Source organism: Gobio gobio (assembly GCF_949357685.1).
Source record: "Gobio gobio genome assembly, chromosome: 11".
Classification (NCBI taxonomy): Eukaryota; Metazoa; Chordata; class Actinopteri; order Cypriniformes; family Gobionidae; genus Gobio; species Gobio gobio.
In genome coordinates, this window is record NC_137104.1 from 41,613,940 (window position 1) to 41,630,744 (window position 16,805).

General features: G+C 48.1%; 1 protein-coding gene across 1 annotated transcript in view; it reads right to left on the reverse strand.

Moving 5' to 3' along the window:
* Nucleotides 1-16,805, reverse strand: part of LOC307133627 (nuclear GTPase SLIP-GC-like) — a 154,287-nt gene that overhangs the window by 68,930 nt on the left and 68,552 nt on the right. Inside the window, exons 14-17 of the mRNA XM_079828757.1 lie at nt 1,695-1,745; nt 1,363-1,413; nt 416-681; nt 60-281 (exon numbers count right to left, since the gene is read on the reverse strand). Coding sequence (XP_079684883.1) covers nt 60-281; nt 416-681; nt 1,363-1,413; nt 1,695-1,745 — 590 coding nt within the window. The remainder of the gene's footprint in view (nt 1-59; nt 282-415; nt 682-1,362; nt 1,414-1,694; nt 1,746-16,805) is intronic.

The following is a 16,805-nucleotide window of genomic DNA, read 5'->3' on the forward strand; positions in this document are numbered from 1 at the left end:
TTTACTTTGCTGAAAAGCTAATTAAGAATGCATTATACATAAGAATAAAAAAAACGTACATCACTTTTTGAGAAACTTGATTTTTCCTTATTAGTGGACAAAAAGGTTTCAATCTTAGCAAATTTGTCGTCATTCTTGAGCTCTTCTAATGTCTTCGTATCTGTATCAGCTCCATACAGCGCAGTGATCTTTTCTACAGCAATTTCAAACAAGTCATCATTCCTGTCCTCACTTTCATCCGACAAAACTCTGAAAAGATCTTTGAGCTCTTTCTCCCACTCCTGCAGAAGCACATCACAATATAGAGAAAAATATGGCTTTGTTTCATTCCCTGATTTATTTGCATTTATTTGCATTGCATTTATGAAGAACTCTCATTAAAAAAACATATTAAGATGAATATAAATAAGGAAACCTCTTTAGAGAAGAGTTCAATTTCTGCTATGTAGTTGGAGTCAGTCAGATTGGCTTCCACCTGAGTAACAATGGCTGTACAGGCACCAAAACATCCAGATGGCACAATATACTTTTTCCCCAGGATTGCACTTAATAGGGAGCTCTTGCCTTCTCCTGATGCTCCAAAAATCCCAATGGTTGCCTTCTTCATGCTGCCTTTATCTATTTGATCTGAGTTTTTGGAGAATCTTTTCATAATTTGCCTCACATTCTCCATGATCATATCTGTGTGGAACAAAGAAGAGTCGTGTTTCTGATTAAATAAAAAATTTGTAAGCAACATGAGTTACAGATGTTTAATTCTATTATAGTAGAAGTTTTACTAGTGCATAGTATGTAATTCTGGTAACACTTTACAATAAGGTTGTATTTGTTAACATTAGTTAATGCATTAGTTAACATGAACTAACCATGAACAACACCTCTGTTCAGCATTAGTTAATCTTTGTTAATGTTAGTTAATAAAAATACAGCTGTTCATGGTTTGTTAATGTTAGTTCACTGTGCATTAACTAATGTTAACAACATTTTAATAATGCATTAGTAAATGTTGAAATTAACATTAACAAAAATAAATAAATGATTTATAAGTGCAATTCATTATTAGTTCATGTTAACTAATGTAGTTAACTAATGTTAACTAATGAACCTTATTGTAAAGTGTTACCGTATTTCTAATATATTGTGTTCAGTCATGTGGCATTTACGGCACAGGTGCTTGACTCAAGATTGTAACATATATACATGTTTGGTGTAGGTTTCCACTGGGCACTCCGGTTTCCCCCACAATCAAAATACTTGCAGGGCAGGAGAATTGGAGACTTTAAATGATGTGAAGGTGTATGTCTGTGTGCATAAGCTCTGGGATGGACTGGTCATCTGTCCAGATTTTCAGATTTTACTTGCCTGGTGTCAGTGGTGACTCTGCTGGTAACGCTTCACGCTTTCTTTTAGTACCTATCAGAGAACAGATGTTTAATTCTATTATAGTAGAAGTTTTACTAGTGCATAGTATGTAATTCTAATATACTGTGTTCAGTCATGTGGCATTTACGGCACAGGTGCTTGACTCAAGATTGTAACAACATATATACATGTTTGGTGTAGGTTTCCACTGGGCACTCCGGTTTCCCCCACAATCAAAAGACTTGCAGGGCAGGTGAATTGGAGACTCTAAATGGTGTAAAGGTGTATGTATGTGTGCATTAGCTCTGTCCAGATTTTCAGATTTTACTTGCCTAGTGTCAGTGGTGACTCTGCTGGTAACGCTTCACGCTTTCTTTTAGTACCTATCAGAGAATTCATTCCAGTCATTATATTGCCACAATCACTCACTGTACAATGATATTTAATACATTGGCTAGTCATTGTGGAATGGATGTAACATGGATGTAACATGGATGTAACACTTCCAGCGCCCAGCGATGAGCCCTTCAGACCCCGATCTGATGCTGGGTCTGCCTCCTCCGAAGGCAGCGCTTGCAGGCTCACCACTTGGTCCCGGAAGGGAGTAGTGGGAACCTTGGGCACGCATCCAGGCCGGGGTCTCATGATCACATGAGAGTTACCGGGCCCGAATTCCAGGCACGATTCGTCGACCGAAAATGCCTGCAGGTCCCCTACCCTCTTGATGGAGGCCAACGCAATCAGGAGTATAGTCTTTAACGACAGGATTTTCAACTCACCTGACTGCAGAGGCTCAAAGGGTTCTCTCTGTAGTGCAGTAAGCACCAGAGCTAAGTCCCAAGAGGGTATAGAGGGAGGACGAGGCGGATTTAATCTCCTCGCTCCCCTAAGGAACCTGACGATCAGATCGTGCTTACCTAGAGATTTTCCATCTACTAGCTCATGGTTAGCGGCGATAGCGGCAACATAGACTTTGAGGGTGGAGGGAGACAGCCTTTGCTCCAACCCATCCTGTAGAAAGGTAAGCACAGATGCGATCGCACATCTTCGGGGGTCTTCTCGGCGAGAAGAGCACCAATCGACGAACAGGTTCCACTTCAACGCATAGAGGCGCCTCGTAGAGGGGGCTTTAGCGGAAGTGATGGTGTCAACTGCTTGCCTCTGAGCGGCACTTTGAAGCGGCTGAGTGCAAGACGAACTGCTAACAACTCGAGGCAATTGATATGCCATTGCAGTTGAGGCCCCGTCCACAGACCCGAAACTGCAAGCCCGTTGTACGTGGCACCCCAACCCGTGGATGAGGCATCCGTGGAGACAACGGAGTGCCTGGACACTTGCTCTAGGGGAACTCCCGCCCGGAGAAACAGAGGGTCCGACCACGGGCCGAAGGTTTGGCGGCATCTCGGAGTCACTTAGACACGGAGGGAACCGCTGTGCCACGCCCATCTCGGGACTCGATCGTGTAGCCAGCGTTGAAGCGGTCTCATATGAAGCAATCCGAGCGGCGTTACTGCGGCTGCGGATGCCATATGCCCCAGGAGCCTCTGAAAATGTTTCAGTGGTACCGCTGTCCTGCCTTTGAACGAATTCAAGCAGTTCAACACTGACTGGACGCGCTCCTCGATGAGGCGCGCTGTCATGGCGACCGAGTCTATCTCCATACCGAGAAAAGAGATCCTCTGTGTGGGACAGAGTTTGCTCTTCTCCCAGTTGACCCGAAGTCCCAACTGGCTGAGGTGACTGAGCACCTTGTCCCTGTGTTCGCACAACTGCTCTCGCGACTGGGCAAGAATCAGCCAGTCGTCAAGATAGTTGAGAATGCGAACGCCATGATCTCTCATGGGAACAATGGCCGCCTCCGCAACCTTCGTAAAGACGCGGGGCGACAGGGACAGGCCGAAGGGTAAGACGCGGTACTGATATGCCCGTCCCTCGAACGCGAAGCGCAGAAAGGGCCGGTGTCGAGGGAGAATCGAGACATGAAAGTACGCATCCTTCAGGTCGATCGCTGTAAACCAATCTCGGGGACGGATGCACCTGAAGATGCGTTTCTGCGTTAACATCGTGAACGGCAGCCTGTGAAGGGACCGGTTCAGGAAACGCAGGTCCAAGATCGGTCGTAACCCGCCGCCTTTCTTGGGTACAATGAAGTACGGGCTGTAGAACCCGGACCTCATATCGGCTTGAGGGACCGGCTCTATCGCGTCCTTCGCCAATAGGACAGCGATCTCCGCCCTGAGCACGGGGGCGTTCGCCTCCACTACAGTCGTGAAGTGAACGCCCCTGAACTTGGGGGGACGCCGGGCGAACTGAATCGCATAGCCGAGTCTGATGGTACGGAGGAGCCACCGAGACGGGCTGGGAAGCGCTAGCCAGGCTCCCAGACTACGCGCAAGGGGGATCAACGGCACCACAGACGTACCCGCAGCGGGGCAGCGAGGCGGAACGCAGGGATCTGGCTCGGACAGCATGGGAGCGGCCCGAAGCGGGATCTGAGTGTGCTGTGCAACACTTACCTGCATCCGCGGAGGGGACGTGCGAGTGTGGGGAGGCCGCTTGTGTGCGTCCCGACAGCCGGCGTCCCCTGCTGGCGAAGGGAGAGGTACTTGAGGGTGGCGAGGCATGGGAGCGTCGACCACCGCCAAGCGCGCTCTCTTGGCACCCAGAGATATTGGAAACTGCTCTTTTATTGAAGTTTTGGGTGCCGCTGGCACTGGGGCGAGCGGCGGAACAGAAAAAAAAAAGATTCTCCCCCGGCCCTCCTCCGGGGGAGGGAGTGGTGCTGCAGCCATCTCCCTCAGAGCAGTTTCCTCCATCTCTGGGCGGCCCGTCTCAGGGTCGCTTGCGACGGCGCTTGCCACCTGGCTTGGCAGCGGCCTGAGCGGGCTGGACGTCCTTCCCACGGCCGGCCCCACGCCGACGGCCGGTGTTAGGCTGCTGCGGGGCTTTGGCGGGGGCGGAGGCGGCGGCGGGTGGACGTCCTCGGCGACGAGTAGCCGGAGGCGCTGCCGCTGGCGGCGGTGTAGGGGCAGCAGCGGGCCGCCGGGGCAGGATGTGCTTGATCGCCTCCGTCTGCTTCTGGGCGGCCGAGAACTGCTGGGCAAAGCTCTCGACCGCGTCGCCGAATAACCCAGCTGACGAGATGGGGGAGTCCAGGAACCGATATTTATCGGTCTCCCTCATATCAGCCAGGTTAAGCCAGAGATGCCGCTCCTGGACCACAAGTGTGGACATCGCCTGACCAATGGAACGGGCGGTGACTTTCGTCGCCCGGAGGGCGAGGTCCGTCGCCGTCCGGAGCTCCCGGAGGAGCTCTGGGTCAGGCCTACCCTCGTGCATGTCAAGGAGCGCCTGGGCCTGGTGGACCTGAAGCAGCGCCATGCCATGCAAGGCAGACGCAGCCTGTCCGCAGGCCTTGTAAGCCTTCCCGGTCAGACCGGAAGAGAACTTACAGGCCCGGGACGGGAGACGTGGGTCACCGCGCCAGTTAGAGGCGGTCGCCGGACACAGTTGCATCGCGGCGGCGCGCTCCACTGGCGGGATCCCCACGTAACCCTTGGCTGGCCCGCCGTCGAGGGTAGTGAGGGGGGAGGAGTCACTCGGTCGGTTTCTGGCAGAAAAAGGTGCCGTCCACGACCTCGTGAGCTCCTCATGCACCTCCGGGAAGAAAGGTGTCGGGGCGGGACGCTGAGAACCAGCGCGAGCCGCCCCGAGGAACCAATCATCCAACCTAGAGGGTTCGGGACACGGTGGAGGGTTCCACACGAGCCCAACCCTTTCGGCGGCCCGGGCAAGCATAGCAGTCATCTCGGGGTCCGGGGCAGCCGTTGCCACTCTCCCAGAGGGAGGCAGTACAGCTGACCCTTCATCCTCCGAGGACTGAAACTCCCCCTCCGATGCAGCGATCGACATCTGCTCGTCTACCGGAGCTCCGAAAGACACCACTGGTCTCCCGTGGGAGGGTCCAGCAGTCTCTCTCGGGAGCTCTACCGGCTGCGGAACCGAGGGAATAGGGGCCTGCGGAGTTTCACTCGGCGGGTTTGCCCTAAACGTGATCCTCAGATCACCCTGGCCATCCAAAGAAGCAGGTCCACCCGGGTTAGGGGCAGACCTGGTTCGTGGGATGGGTAAGGGGACTCCCCCAGCCCGGAGGTAGGAGAGTCTCGATCTTAGTTCCGCGATGGTCATGTTCCCGCAGTGGGAACATGAGTCATCCACAAACGCCGCCTCAGCGTGCTGTTTGCCCAAACACGTGAGACAGCGATTGTGACCGTCAGTAGGCGCCAGGGAACGACCGCATCCAGAAACGCACGGGTGGAATGACATCTTGAAAAAGACGCAGCGTCACCCGTGTACTCTTTTGTGAGGAAACGCTCTGTGCTGAAGCACTCAGGGGGAAACGCGACAGCGCACGGGATTGTAGTGCAGCCCGTGCCTGTACTCAATACAGGAAAACGCCCAACAAGACCAACAGAAATTTGTTGCTGTGAAAACAGCAGTTTTCTCTGTAGCACAGAGGCAGCTGATGAGCTTCCGCGGTCCCGCTGGAATGTGCCGTCTCTCCAACACGCGTTTCTCCTCTTCTCCGGTTCTTCAAACTCTTTCCTAGTCTTGCTGATAGCAGCGAACTCAATGTGAGTGGTCTTCGCTCTGCCGTTTGGCTCCGAAGTGAATGACAGCGTGCATTCGCTCTCGCTTCCTGTTTATACCCGCAGTGCGGGGCGGAGCGCGAGATGCAAATCTCGCACGCCAATTGTTCATTGGCCGGTTCTAGATAGCTCGAAGCTGATAGGGGCTCCCAGAAGTGATCCCAATTCGTCGGTACGTCCGACGTACGTCGAACGTGACCGACTGAATGGGAACATGCCTAATAATTCTGCACACCTGAATATAAGGTGATTTTCATTTCCAGCCTTCATGAACAATTATATATCACTTATACATTATTAAATACTAAATCAATAGTAGTTATTAGGATTACTGTGGTTTGGAATTGGTCAAATGTGCCTGGAAAAAAAATATGATCAGAAAATCAACGTGCCTAATAATTCTGCACTCCCTGTACAGCAAACGACCAGTAGGCGACTACACACATTCCTCCAAAATTTTTACTTTGTTTATTTAGTTTTTCTTTTTTTTACCCAACGGTTTTTTTACCCACATGCATCTTCTTTAAAGCTGGTGTTTAGAGTCCCCGCCAGCAGCAGTAGCGAGCGTTTCTTCAGCGCAGCTGCAAGAGTTATGGCCTTTTTACACCTGATCTCTTAATTAGTTTTCTCTTATCAGATATCTATCATGTTGTGAAGAGATCAGGAGTAAATATCTTCCGAAATTCTTTAAAGGCGGATTTAAATTGATCTGGCCAATATTAACCAACTGCAGAAACTGGACAAGTGTGAATGCATCTGGTTGTTTAACCACATACAAACATTTTACTCATGGCAAATTGTTAAAAAATAAACGCCTGAGTGTGTTAAAGGCTATATATGACATAGTCTGCGCTACTGTAACACGCATCATCGCAAATGATTATCCAATCACTAAAGCATTAAGCCAACACGCAAACGGCCGCCAGTGAAACTGAAAGTAGTCTCAGATGCTCAAAAACACAATCATCTTCATTAAAACGAATGAGACTGAATGCTCTTACCAGTGCTTAGGTCTCTCCTTCTCCTACTGCGGCTTTTGATCTTGAAATTAGCTGATGACTAATAAATGCAGCTTGAATCTTTTGCATTCGTTTACGTGAACTGAATTTGCATAGCCTATAGTGCTGCAATTAAAGATCGGATTCATATTCTTGTTGCGGAGAGGTGTAAGGTAAGACAACCTGCATTAGTTTAGATTGTATAGCCCGTTTCGTTTGTGAGCGCCGCTGTGAGCAGCATCAGTCTGCCTCAGCAAAAGAAAAAAGCCTTGTCAAAAATGCGTTTTTACTGTGGTGGTGATAGCAAAAATTTAAACTAACATTGTGATATGCTTGAAGTGTTTTATATCTATAGATTTTATTACAGGCAAGACAAGTCAAGTGTTGATTTGAGAAGCTAAATTGATCAAACACGCTGGCCGCTACTTTAAAAAACAAAAACTTTAATTTAACAAACAAAAATTGCTCCAAACATTTTTTCTAAATTAACTTAATAAAGAAACAAAAAAAATGTAACTACCTTGATATTTTAAAAAAGCGGAACTATTTTTATGGCTGCAACAGTGTGTAGGCTAATAGGGAGGGAGAATAAAAAACACGGGCTCCAGTCCAGCTCGTGCTGTTCACTTTTCACAATAAACATATATTAAATAAAAAAAATAACATTAGGTTATTGTAGCAACAATGACCCGATTCAATTAGATTTTGGGCCGAATACATCACCGGATAGGCCTTTGCACAGTCCCTCGTGATTTCCTAATCAAATCAACCACAAACAAAGAACTGTTGTGGGTGATCAGTATATCAAGTTAATTAATAACCAAGGAGCCAGATTGTCTGAGTCTAAAGAATGGAGCATCGAATGTAGCCTGAAGGCATCCACATGACTTCACACATACATACATAGCACGCAGGAAAGAAGACAATTCTTGCACACACACGTGTTACTTAAAACTTGGGGACTAAAAGAACTGTCTTAATAATGTTCAAATATATATATATATTCCGTTGAGTTCATGTCTTTATACAATGTATTAGAATAACTAAGATGTTTACTGTTGTAAATCAAAAACCTGTATGCCAGTAACTGTGATAATCTTGTATATCTGGACGCACAAATCGAAGAATGATCGTTCTTAGTATCTCTGTTATCGCAAAAATATGACTAGGCCAAATCTTGCTCAGAAATCAGATTTTGAGGCATAATTTGAGAAATACCAGCTTTCTAAAGAAATAGAGGCTTTAGAATTTCCACCCTATTGATTAACTCAGAGGAGGGGGTTCAGAGAACAATGGAACACTCGCGCCTTCTCGAGAAGATCTCTCCACGGACGTGATTGGATCTTTCCATAAGTCGGGCTCGGCCACTCCATCTATAAATGCAGAAGTTATCATTAACTCCTTGCGCTCCGCCATTCCGAGAAGACCACCCTGGCCTTTGACCTCCCCTTGAGAGAAGGACCCCTTTGGCACAAAGCCAAAAGAGAGAGACGGACCTGCAACTTCTGGAGCCACTTTCCTGAACTTCACAGCTATTCTCCCGGACACTCACCTCCGTAGCGAACTTCCACGACGATTCGAACTCAGACACTTACACGAGAGAGCCTAATGCAAGTATTATATTTCACCTTAAACTGCTTGTACGAGGTTGTCTTAAATTAATCCTGATTCACGAAATCATAAATGTCTGAAGGGCTGTGGTGAACTGTCTGTCTGTCTGTCTCTCTCTCTCTCTCTCTCTCTCTCTCTCTCTCTCTCTCTCTCTCTCTCTCTCTCTCTCTCTCTCTCTCTCTCTCTCTCTCTCTCTCTCTCTCTCTCTCTCTCTCTCTCTCTCTCTCTCTCTCTCTCTCTCTCTCTCTCTCTCTCTCTCTCTCCCTCTCTCTCTCTCTCTCTCTCTCTCTCTCTCCCTCTCTCCCTCCATCTCATCTCTCTCTCCCTCCATCTCATCTCTCTCTCCCTCGTGGATTCTCTCTTTCCATCATTCTCTTCCCTTTGATTTTATTCGTTAAATTTGATTTTTCCTTGTTTGTACCATATCGTTTGTTTCTCCTATATATATGCATATTTACCCCCGTGTGATTCGTAGCTTTGTATTCTATAGTGTTTTATTAAAACTCAATAATTGCATTGAATTGAATCCTTATTGTTTTGCTCACAAATCTCGAAGTCACTGAAGCGTAAGATCTAAGCTACCCATTTAAGCTTGATTTTTATGTAGTACTACTTCAGTAGTACAGATCGTACAAACATAAGAGATATTATTTGTCCTGATCAAACAGATCAATATTTCTTAAGGGTTGTAAGATTGATAATTGATGAAGAAATCCGTTATACGTTAATTTTTCTGTACAACAAGCAAATAATATTCATAAACTCATGAATATTCATACCATTTGAATTAATTATTCCCCAGAACTTATTGTTGTTACAGTGGTGGAGAATATTCGAGCAGTTTCAAACTTTGTTTTTGTGAGCAATATTAATATTCATATTCATGTGTAATTTTTGGGTATTAATTTTATGCACGCACGTTTTCGTTTGTTTCTTTGAACTGTGAGACAAATCGCGCAAAGCAAACTCACTCACTAAGGCACGACGCCGAGCTCAGTTTAAAGCATATTAACAGATGCTTAAAATTGGCAATATTAAATGTCCTGCAGAGATAAAGAAATCTCTGTTCAGTCCGTACATGAGTAATATTGTTTTGTCCCGCTTGACTTGAACGACGAAATCTTCTTTCAAGCGGAAGATTGAAATAGGGCGAGCCTCCCCTATTCAATAATAGGCCTAATATAATATTAAATCGTTAAAGATAAGCGATAAAACTCCTGGTTTCGCATTGGAGTAGCTACCCAAAGCAAAGACCTAACACATGATTCATAAATGCTGACAGACCGTCAGCCAGTTTGATAAATGTCTATTGGAGTTCTTTTAAATGTGAAGCAAAGCAGATGTTAATTCCTGTAGCCACATGTTTCTTGTGCCATTATAGCACAAAAAGACCCGCTGTGGTCTGAAAAGCAATTGTGATGTGTGTTAATTCTGCGGGTGTGTGCGGCCATTATCTGAATTTTGGTCCAACCCCCACGAGCGTGTGTTGCAACTCCGCGTGCTAGACACCAGAGGGCGCGAGCTCACAGCTCTCGAATTACACTTCCTCATAACTTTATCCCGAGCGGGCGCAACAGCGCCATCTGGTGGGCATTCCTCCTAACTAATAGTTTACTAATAGTCTGGGACTCGACTGCGCCATCTCGTGGGTATTTTCGGATAGTTCTACTCTCCGCTATTAATTTTGTCTTGACAGACTTAATTTTCCTTCCTAAGTCGAGCATGTGAATTGTTAATGATTACTGTTAGGAACGTTTTCATTTATGCAATTTTACTAAGCATTAGGCAGCAACCAGGTCTCATTCTCGCTGATTAAAAACACTTATTTGAATTTGGGTTTAAAAGGAAAAATGAATTTCCTCTAACTTAAATTGAAATTAGGTTCTTAAAGTTACTGACAGTCCGCTTGGAAGGAAGGACGCCACCGTGTGGCCGTACCCTGCTAAGTCAGCTTTCTCTCTCTTTTCCGCTTTCTTCCAATTCTGTCTGAAGTGCTTATTCCTGTTTCCCTTGCTGATTATTAATTTTTTTTTGGTTATTAATGATACTCCAACTTAGTATTAAATTGTTATAGGATATTATTTGGACTTGCTTTCTTTTATTTACATTCTCCCTACAGGCTTATTTAAATTTAAATTTTAAACTTGTTTTGAATTTAATTAAAATTAAGTTTGTCTTGTTTAATTTTAATTTTCTATTTAATTTAATTTTATTAATTTTTTTTTTATTAGTAAAATTTTTTTTTTAATGTTCTTCCTCTCATTTGGGTTAGGTTCATTTTGATAGTTACCAACATTATCAAAATTGCCTTTTGTTTTATCATTAGTTGAGAGAAACCTTTGCCTTTTTCTAAATCACTCTCGATATAGGATTTTGCATTTCCTTTTCGCCTGCAACCATAAATCACTTGATCCGGTAAACAATAGAGTCTTAATTAATTTTGAGTTCGCCTGTTTACCCTCTTTTGTGTATTTATTGTAAGGCTCACAAGCATCTGTGGTGAACTGAGAATCGTCTCAACGTGGTCTCCACGAGCAAGGTTGTCCAACCGACGTGACCTGCACCGGCTGTGTGTGAATCTCGGTTTCTTTTACCTCTGTCCGCCGTTGCGGCACGCAGTGGCGACATCAGCAATCTGACACTCCAAAGCCGGTCAACCAGTTCAGCTGACACACACAAGGCAATGTCTGGTGCCCGTACCCAAACCATGGCTTAATAGGGAGCCACTCTTGAAAAAGAGGGTTCTGGGGAGCGTGCCAACTTTGCTGTGTTGGCTGGCGGTTGACGGGTGGGTGCTGTCAGGTCGTGTTTAAAGTCTAAACTGTTTGAGTGGGCGTAACGCGACAGAGTAACAAGGACCGAGGACACGGCAGTTGGGTGTTTGGGAACGCCCGGAAGGCCGACTGCGCCACTGGTTTCCACCTGAGCGACCTCAAATCGCCCCGGATAAACTAAAGGTGATAAAATCCACATTATAAGCCAAATATTAGATACTCCCCGAGTATAGCCTAAACGTTTGGCCCACCTTTTTCTCTCTAAGCCGCACCCTTTTCCTAGGTTTCCTACCCCGATAGTCACACATGCTGTAGGCCCTATCAGAAATTCTTACGAAAGGTAGCAGGCTTAACCCCTTTTGTGCTTCTCTAACACTCCCAGCGTTCGCGCTTATTCTCCTTGTTATTGCAGACCAATTCATTTTGTGTTTGTTTTCACTTTGCTCTTTCCTACCTTCACTGTCCGGACTGTCGTAATCTTGTTTCTTTCAGTTCACCAAGAGACCCCAAGGAAAGCAAATTAATAGAGTGACAACCAAGCAGCCGGCGTCACCAGGTGACCCACAGGGCTACCGCCTGTCAAAGCCTCTATTTCAGGCCGATCCAAAAATTGGCCCGCCTAATTGCCTAACTGTCTACATCAGTTAGCCAAAATTCTTGTCGACGGCATAGTCCGTATAAGAGCTCGTAAACCTTAGAACAAACTTGCATTGGCCTCTTTGTGTGTGTGCTGTGTTTCTCTCGCCCACAGTGAACCAGTATGTCCCGTTCATCCAGTCCCGCTGTCCCTTGGGATCGCCTAGCGGTATGGTTGGAAGCGATGACGAGCACTGTTCCGTCGGAGGACACCAGTGATCTGCAACTGCTGAGCCAGGAGGAACTGGACACAGAGGCAGACCCGACGCAGAGTTACTCTCACAAAGAACTGGCCAAGATCCTCGGGAGCCTCGCCCACAACCTTGTCGCCCAGGCACGGCTAAGAGAAAAGAGCCACACCGACCTGGAACAGGAAGCGGCAACACTAAAGCTCCAAGCCGAGGAGGCCCGGAGAAACCAGGCCCTCACCCAGCGTCATCTAGACCAGCTACTTCTAGAGACAGAGGAAAAGGGTGAAACGGACACAGAACGAGAGAAAGAAGTAAAAAGACTTCAAAAGGCCCTGGAAGATCTGCGTCTGGACACAGACCGCAGAGAGCAGTCGGAGAAAGACACCAGGAAAGAACTCAACGAACAGCTCCGGCGAGGCGAAGCTCTCCTAGAGAGAGAGCCAACACTGCGCTCAAAGACAGAGATGCTAAAGCCAAAGCCTCCGAAAACCACTTGCAGGCTGCCCGAGCCGAGATCAATGAGCTGGTCCAGCAAAGACATGAGCTCAAAGATGAACTTGACCTTGTTCACAGAGAACTGAAACATTCCTATAAACTGCAAAGTGACCGGGAAGGGGGAACGCACCACACAAAGTTTCCCCCGACCAGCTGGTCCGCACCTTTCAGCCAAGAACCAAGAGCTGGAAAGGGGGGTGACAGCCCACTGCTCAGACTGTCACCTGCTAGCCTCCACGAACCCCCGCCAGCAGCGGAGGAAGGGACGCCCTACCAGGAAGTCAGGGTCAGCAGCCACGTAGCTCATAAGGACCTCTACAAGCTGGCCAGAAATATCCCTACTTTCAGCCCAGACCCTGCAGGAGGACACGATGTTTATGCCTATTTGCAAGACATAGACTTTCACCTGCAGACTGTCGCTAACGCGAGCACTTGGGACAGATTGTGCCTACTCAAACTCACGTCTAACCGGGACGTGCGTAGCTTTCTAGACCGCCAACCAGAGACTGTCAAAGCGGACTACGGGCAGCTACGACAAGCTTTAATTCGTGAATACTCTGATCCAGAATCAGTCCAGGGGCTTTTCGCTGCTGTGGACCTCAGGCAAGGTCGACTTGAAACCCCACAGAACTTTTATAATCGACTGCGACGTACCTACTTCGGCGCACGAAACGAACCAGGCATGGAGGAGGACCTCAGCTTCAGAACCCTGTTCCTCCGAAACCTCCACCCCACGATTAATCACCATCTGGGAGTTCTGGTTTGTCCACGCAGCATGTCCACACAACAGTTAAGAGACTTAGCTCACAAGGCTTACACCAAGCAAAAAGCTATTTCTGAAAAGACTGTAAAACACCCAACCATTTGCCCTGTCTCTGAGCATCGCCCAGAGCTGACCCTAGAGGGCGCCCAACAGAACCACAGTTACGGACCCGTCAACAGAGTCTACACCGTTCCAAGCCAGCAGAGGGCAGCATGATCGTGGTAATACCCATCCAAGGTACCAGAACGATCGCTCTGGAGGATCCTGGGACCGGCCTCGCCCCCTCCACAACCAAAAGGGGGGGGGCACATGGGAAGCCGGCCGACAACCCAGAAGGAGCCGAACCCTCTCTCCCAGAACGCCAAGCCCAGAAAACCGACGGAGGGACCACTCTCGACGTGGTACTGGTAAGCGCGGATCTGAGCCCACGGCTAACAAGAAAAGCATGGTCGAGTCCGAAACTGCAGAACTGCTGAAGGTACTGAAGGAGTTTCTACAAAAGAAACCCCGCAAGACAGACAAGAAGGATGAACCAGACACCGCATGACTGAATCGGACGCCTGAAATCAACCTTCCTGACCTTTCTGCAACTGAACCTAACACCCAGAACACTGTTTCCCAACCACAGACTCTCGAACTAACTGTTGCACCCCCACACGTCAGCAACACCCACTCACTCCAGCTGACGGCAACACTTCCTGACCGAGACAGTGTCACTCCACACACCAAGGTACATGAAAGTGCTGTCCTGGTTATCTGCACTCACAGTGAGACACAAGAGACATATCCCAACTGCCTACCGATCAACACACAGGCCCCAACACCCAGACTCTTGGGGAACCTGATCGAGAAGGGAATGGCTCGAAAACTCTACCTAACCATCACCTTGGAAAAGGAACTGAGGCTCGAAGCCCTGGTTGACACCGGCTCCGACCTAACGTTGATATCCGTTCAACTGTTTGACAAACTCAAATTTGAAGCACAGAGACAGAATCGCACTCTTAACCTTCACACGTGTAAGCTGAATGTGCAGTCATACAGCCAAGACGACATCCAGCTCAAAACCATAGCTCCCATTCACCTGACAGTTGGGCCTATGAGTCTTGTACATCCTGTCTATGTGTCACCTATGAACACTTATCCGTTTCTCATCGGCAAAGACCTGCTGGACCGTTTCGAACCTTTACTGGACTTCAAACAGCTGAAATTCTGGGCACAAGTGCGAGAACCTCTTCCCCTCCAGACACACAGGTCTTCTGAGCAAGACTGTCAGGTCACAGAGGTCACGGCAACCCCAACAGAACCAGACTGTCAAGTCACAAAGGTCACGGGAACTCCTGCAGCCAGCCGTGAGAACACAATCTCAGACCCAGAGCAAACTTCAAGTTCGCTACTCTGCACATTTCAGCTCACCATAGACTCTGATACCTACAGCCCCAAGGTCATGACTGACCTGCAGCTGAATGATATCACCACAACGAGCACTATTCTAGCATTATGGGCAGACAACTCAGCCATTAGTCTCTCACTGTTCAATGCACTCAGGGAACACGCACCAGACCCGCCTTGTGCCAGCAAGCGCACCCGTTTCCCTTTGAACTCACACCCCTCCTCTATGGTGTCCGCCAGAGGAATCTGTGCGCTGCGCTTGACATGGAATCATCGGTGCCTGACCCATTACTTCCTGGTCCTTCCGGACCCGCCCCACGATGTTTACATCGGAGCAGACATTTTGGTTCGCCTCCGGGCTCATGTGGACACGTTTAACGAAGTGGTATGGGCCCCATTGACTTTACAGCCACATGTTTCCATCAGCCATGACAACCTCATGTCAGGACAGACCATCCCTGAGGTCTGCACCCTAGTCAACGAACAGGGAACGGTGGTACCAGCATACACCAAAGGGGTCGCTGTTCGGCTCAACATGCGATGTGGTCAAACCTTAAACCACACGCTGGGCTTCTTCCAACCCTCACCTGAATGTGTGGAACTCGGACTCACACTTGAAGCCACACCCCTCACTGAAGTGTCATCTCGTGTAGTCTACATCCTCTTCAACAACTGCACAGCAACTGACATCAACATTCCCAAGGCCTACCGGCTGGGATGGCTAGTGAGCCATGACTTTCATGACTTTGAACTTGTACTACCCATCATTGGGCCCATTCCACCTGCACTGATACCCGAAGGGAGCACAGGTAACACACTGTTCACCGCACCCTTCAAATTCATTGCCATCACGTCTGTCATGCCAATGACCAAAGACCAGGTGTGCCGAACGGAGCTGACTGAGGACAGTCACCTCGCGGTATACACAGTCTCCCACCAGCCTGTCAGTGAGACTGATGACCCTGCCACACCCCCCAAGATCAACCTGACTGATGACACACATACGGAGGAACCGTACCCAGGTTTTGAGTCTCAAGTGCAGCAAATTCTACGAGACGCTGACGCGCTCCAGAGCGAGACAGACCGTCAAAGACTCAAACAAGTCCTTTATAAGTTCAAAGAATCCTTTGCCAAAGACTCTTTAGACTGCGGTCTCACCAACCTCCACACGGTGCACATCCCAACGCACCCTGATGCGCCTCCCACTTTTGTCAAGCAATGCAAGATTCCCATCTCCTCACACGAACCAGTGCAGGAGATCATCGAATCCATGCTTGAAAAAGGTGTCATCCGTCCTTGCAACAGTACCTTTTCAAGCCCCTTGTGGCCTGTGCTGAAAGCCAGCGGAGCCTGGAGACCCACGGTCGACTATCGGAAATTGAATCAACAGGTACCGTTGTCAAGATGGCCTATGACCCAACTAGAACAAGAAATACCCCGAATCAGGGGAGCCACAAACTTCTCTACACTTGATGTGGCCTCTGGATTCTGGACCATTCCGGTGCACCCAGAAGACCAACACAAGCTAGCATTCACATTTGGCAACCGACAATACACCTTCAACAGGTGTCCGTTCGGCTATGCCAACTCACCAGCTGAGTTCAACATCTTTCTGAACAAAGCCTGCCCAGACGCCAGAGTAAGAGGCAACCTGATCTATGTAGACGATGTTCTCATGAAGAGCACAACGGTGGCCGACCACCTGAATGAAATAGACTATGTTTTGAACCAACTGTCCGCAGCCGGTGCCAAGATCGCCCTCCACAAAGGACAGTGGTGCCGGACCAAGGTCAACTACGTGGGCCTGCTCATCGGATCCCAAGGCATTGAACCTCAATCAAACCGTATTCATGCCATTCAAAACATCAAGCCTCCTACAAACGTCTCTGAGCTGCGCAGTTTTCTAGGGGTATGCAATTACTCCCGACAGTTCATCA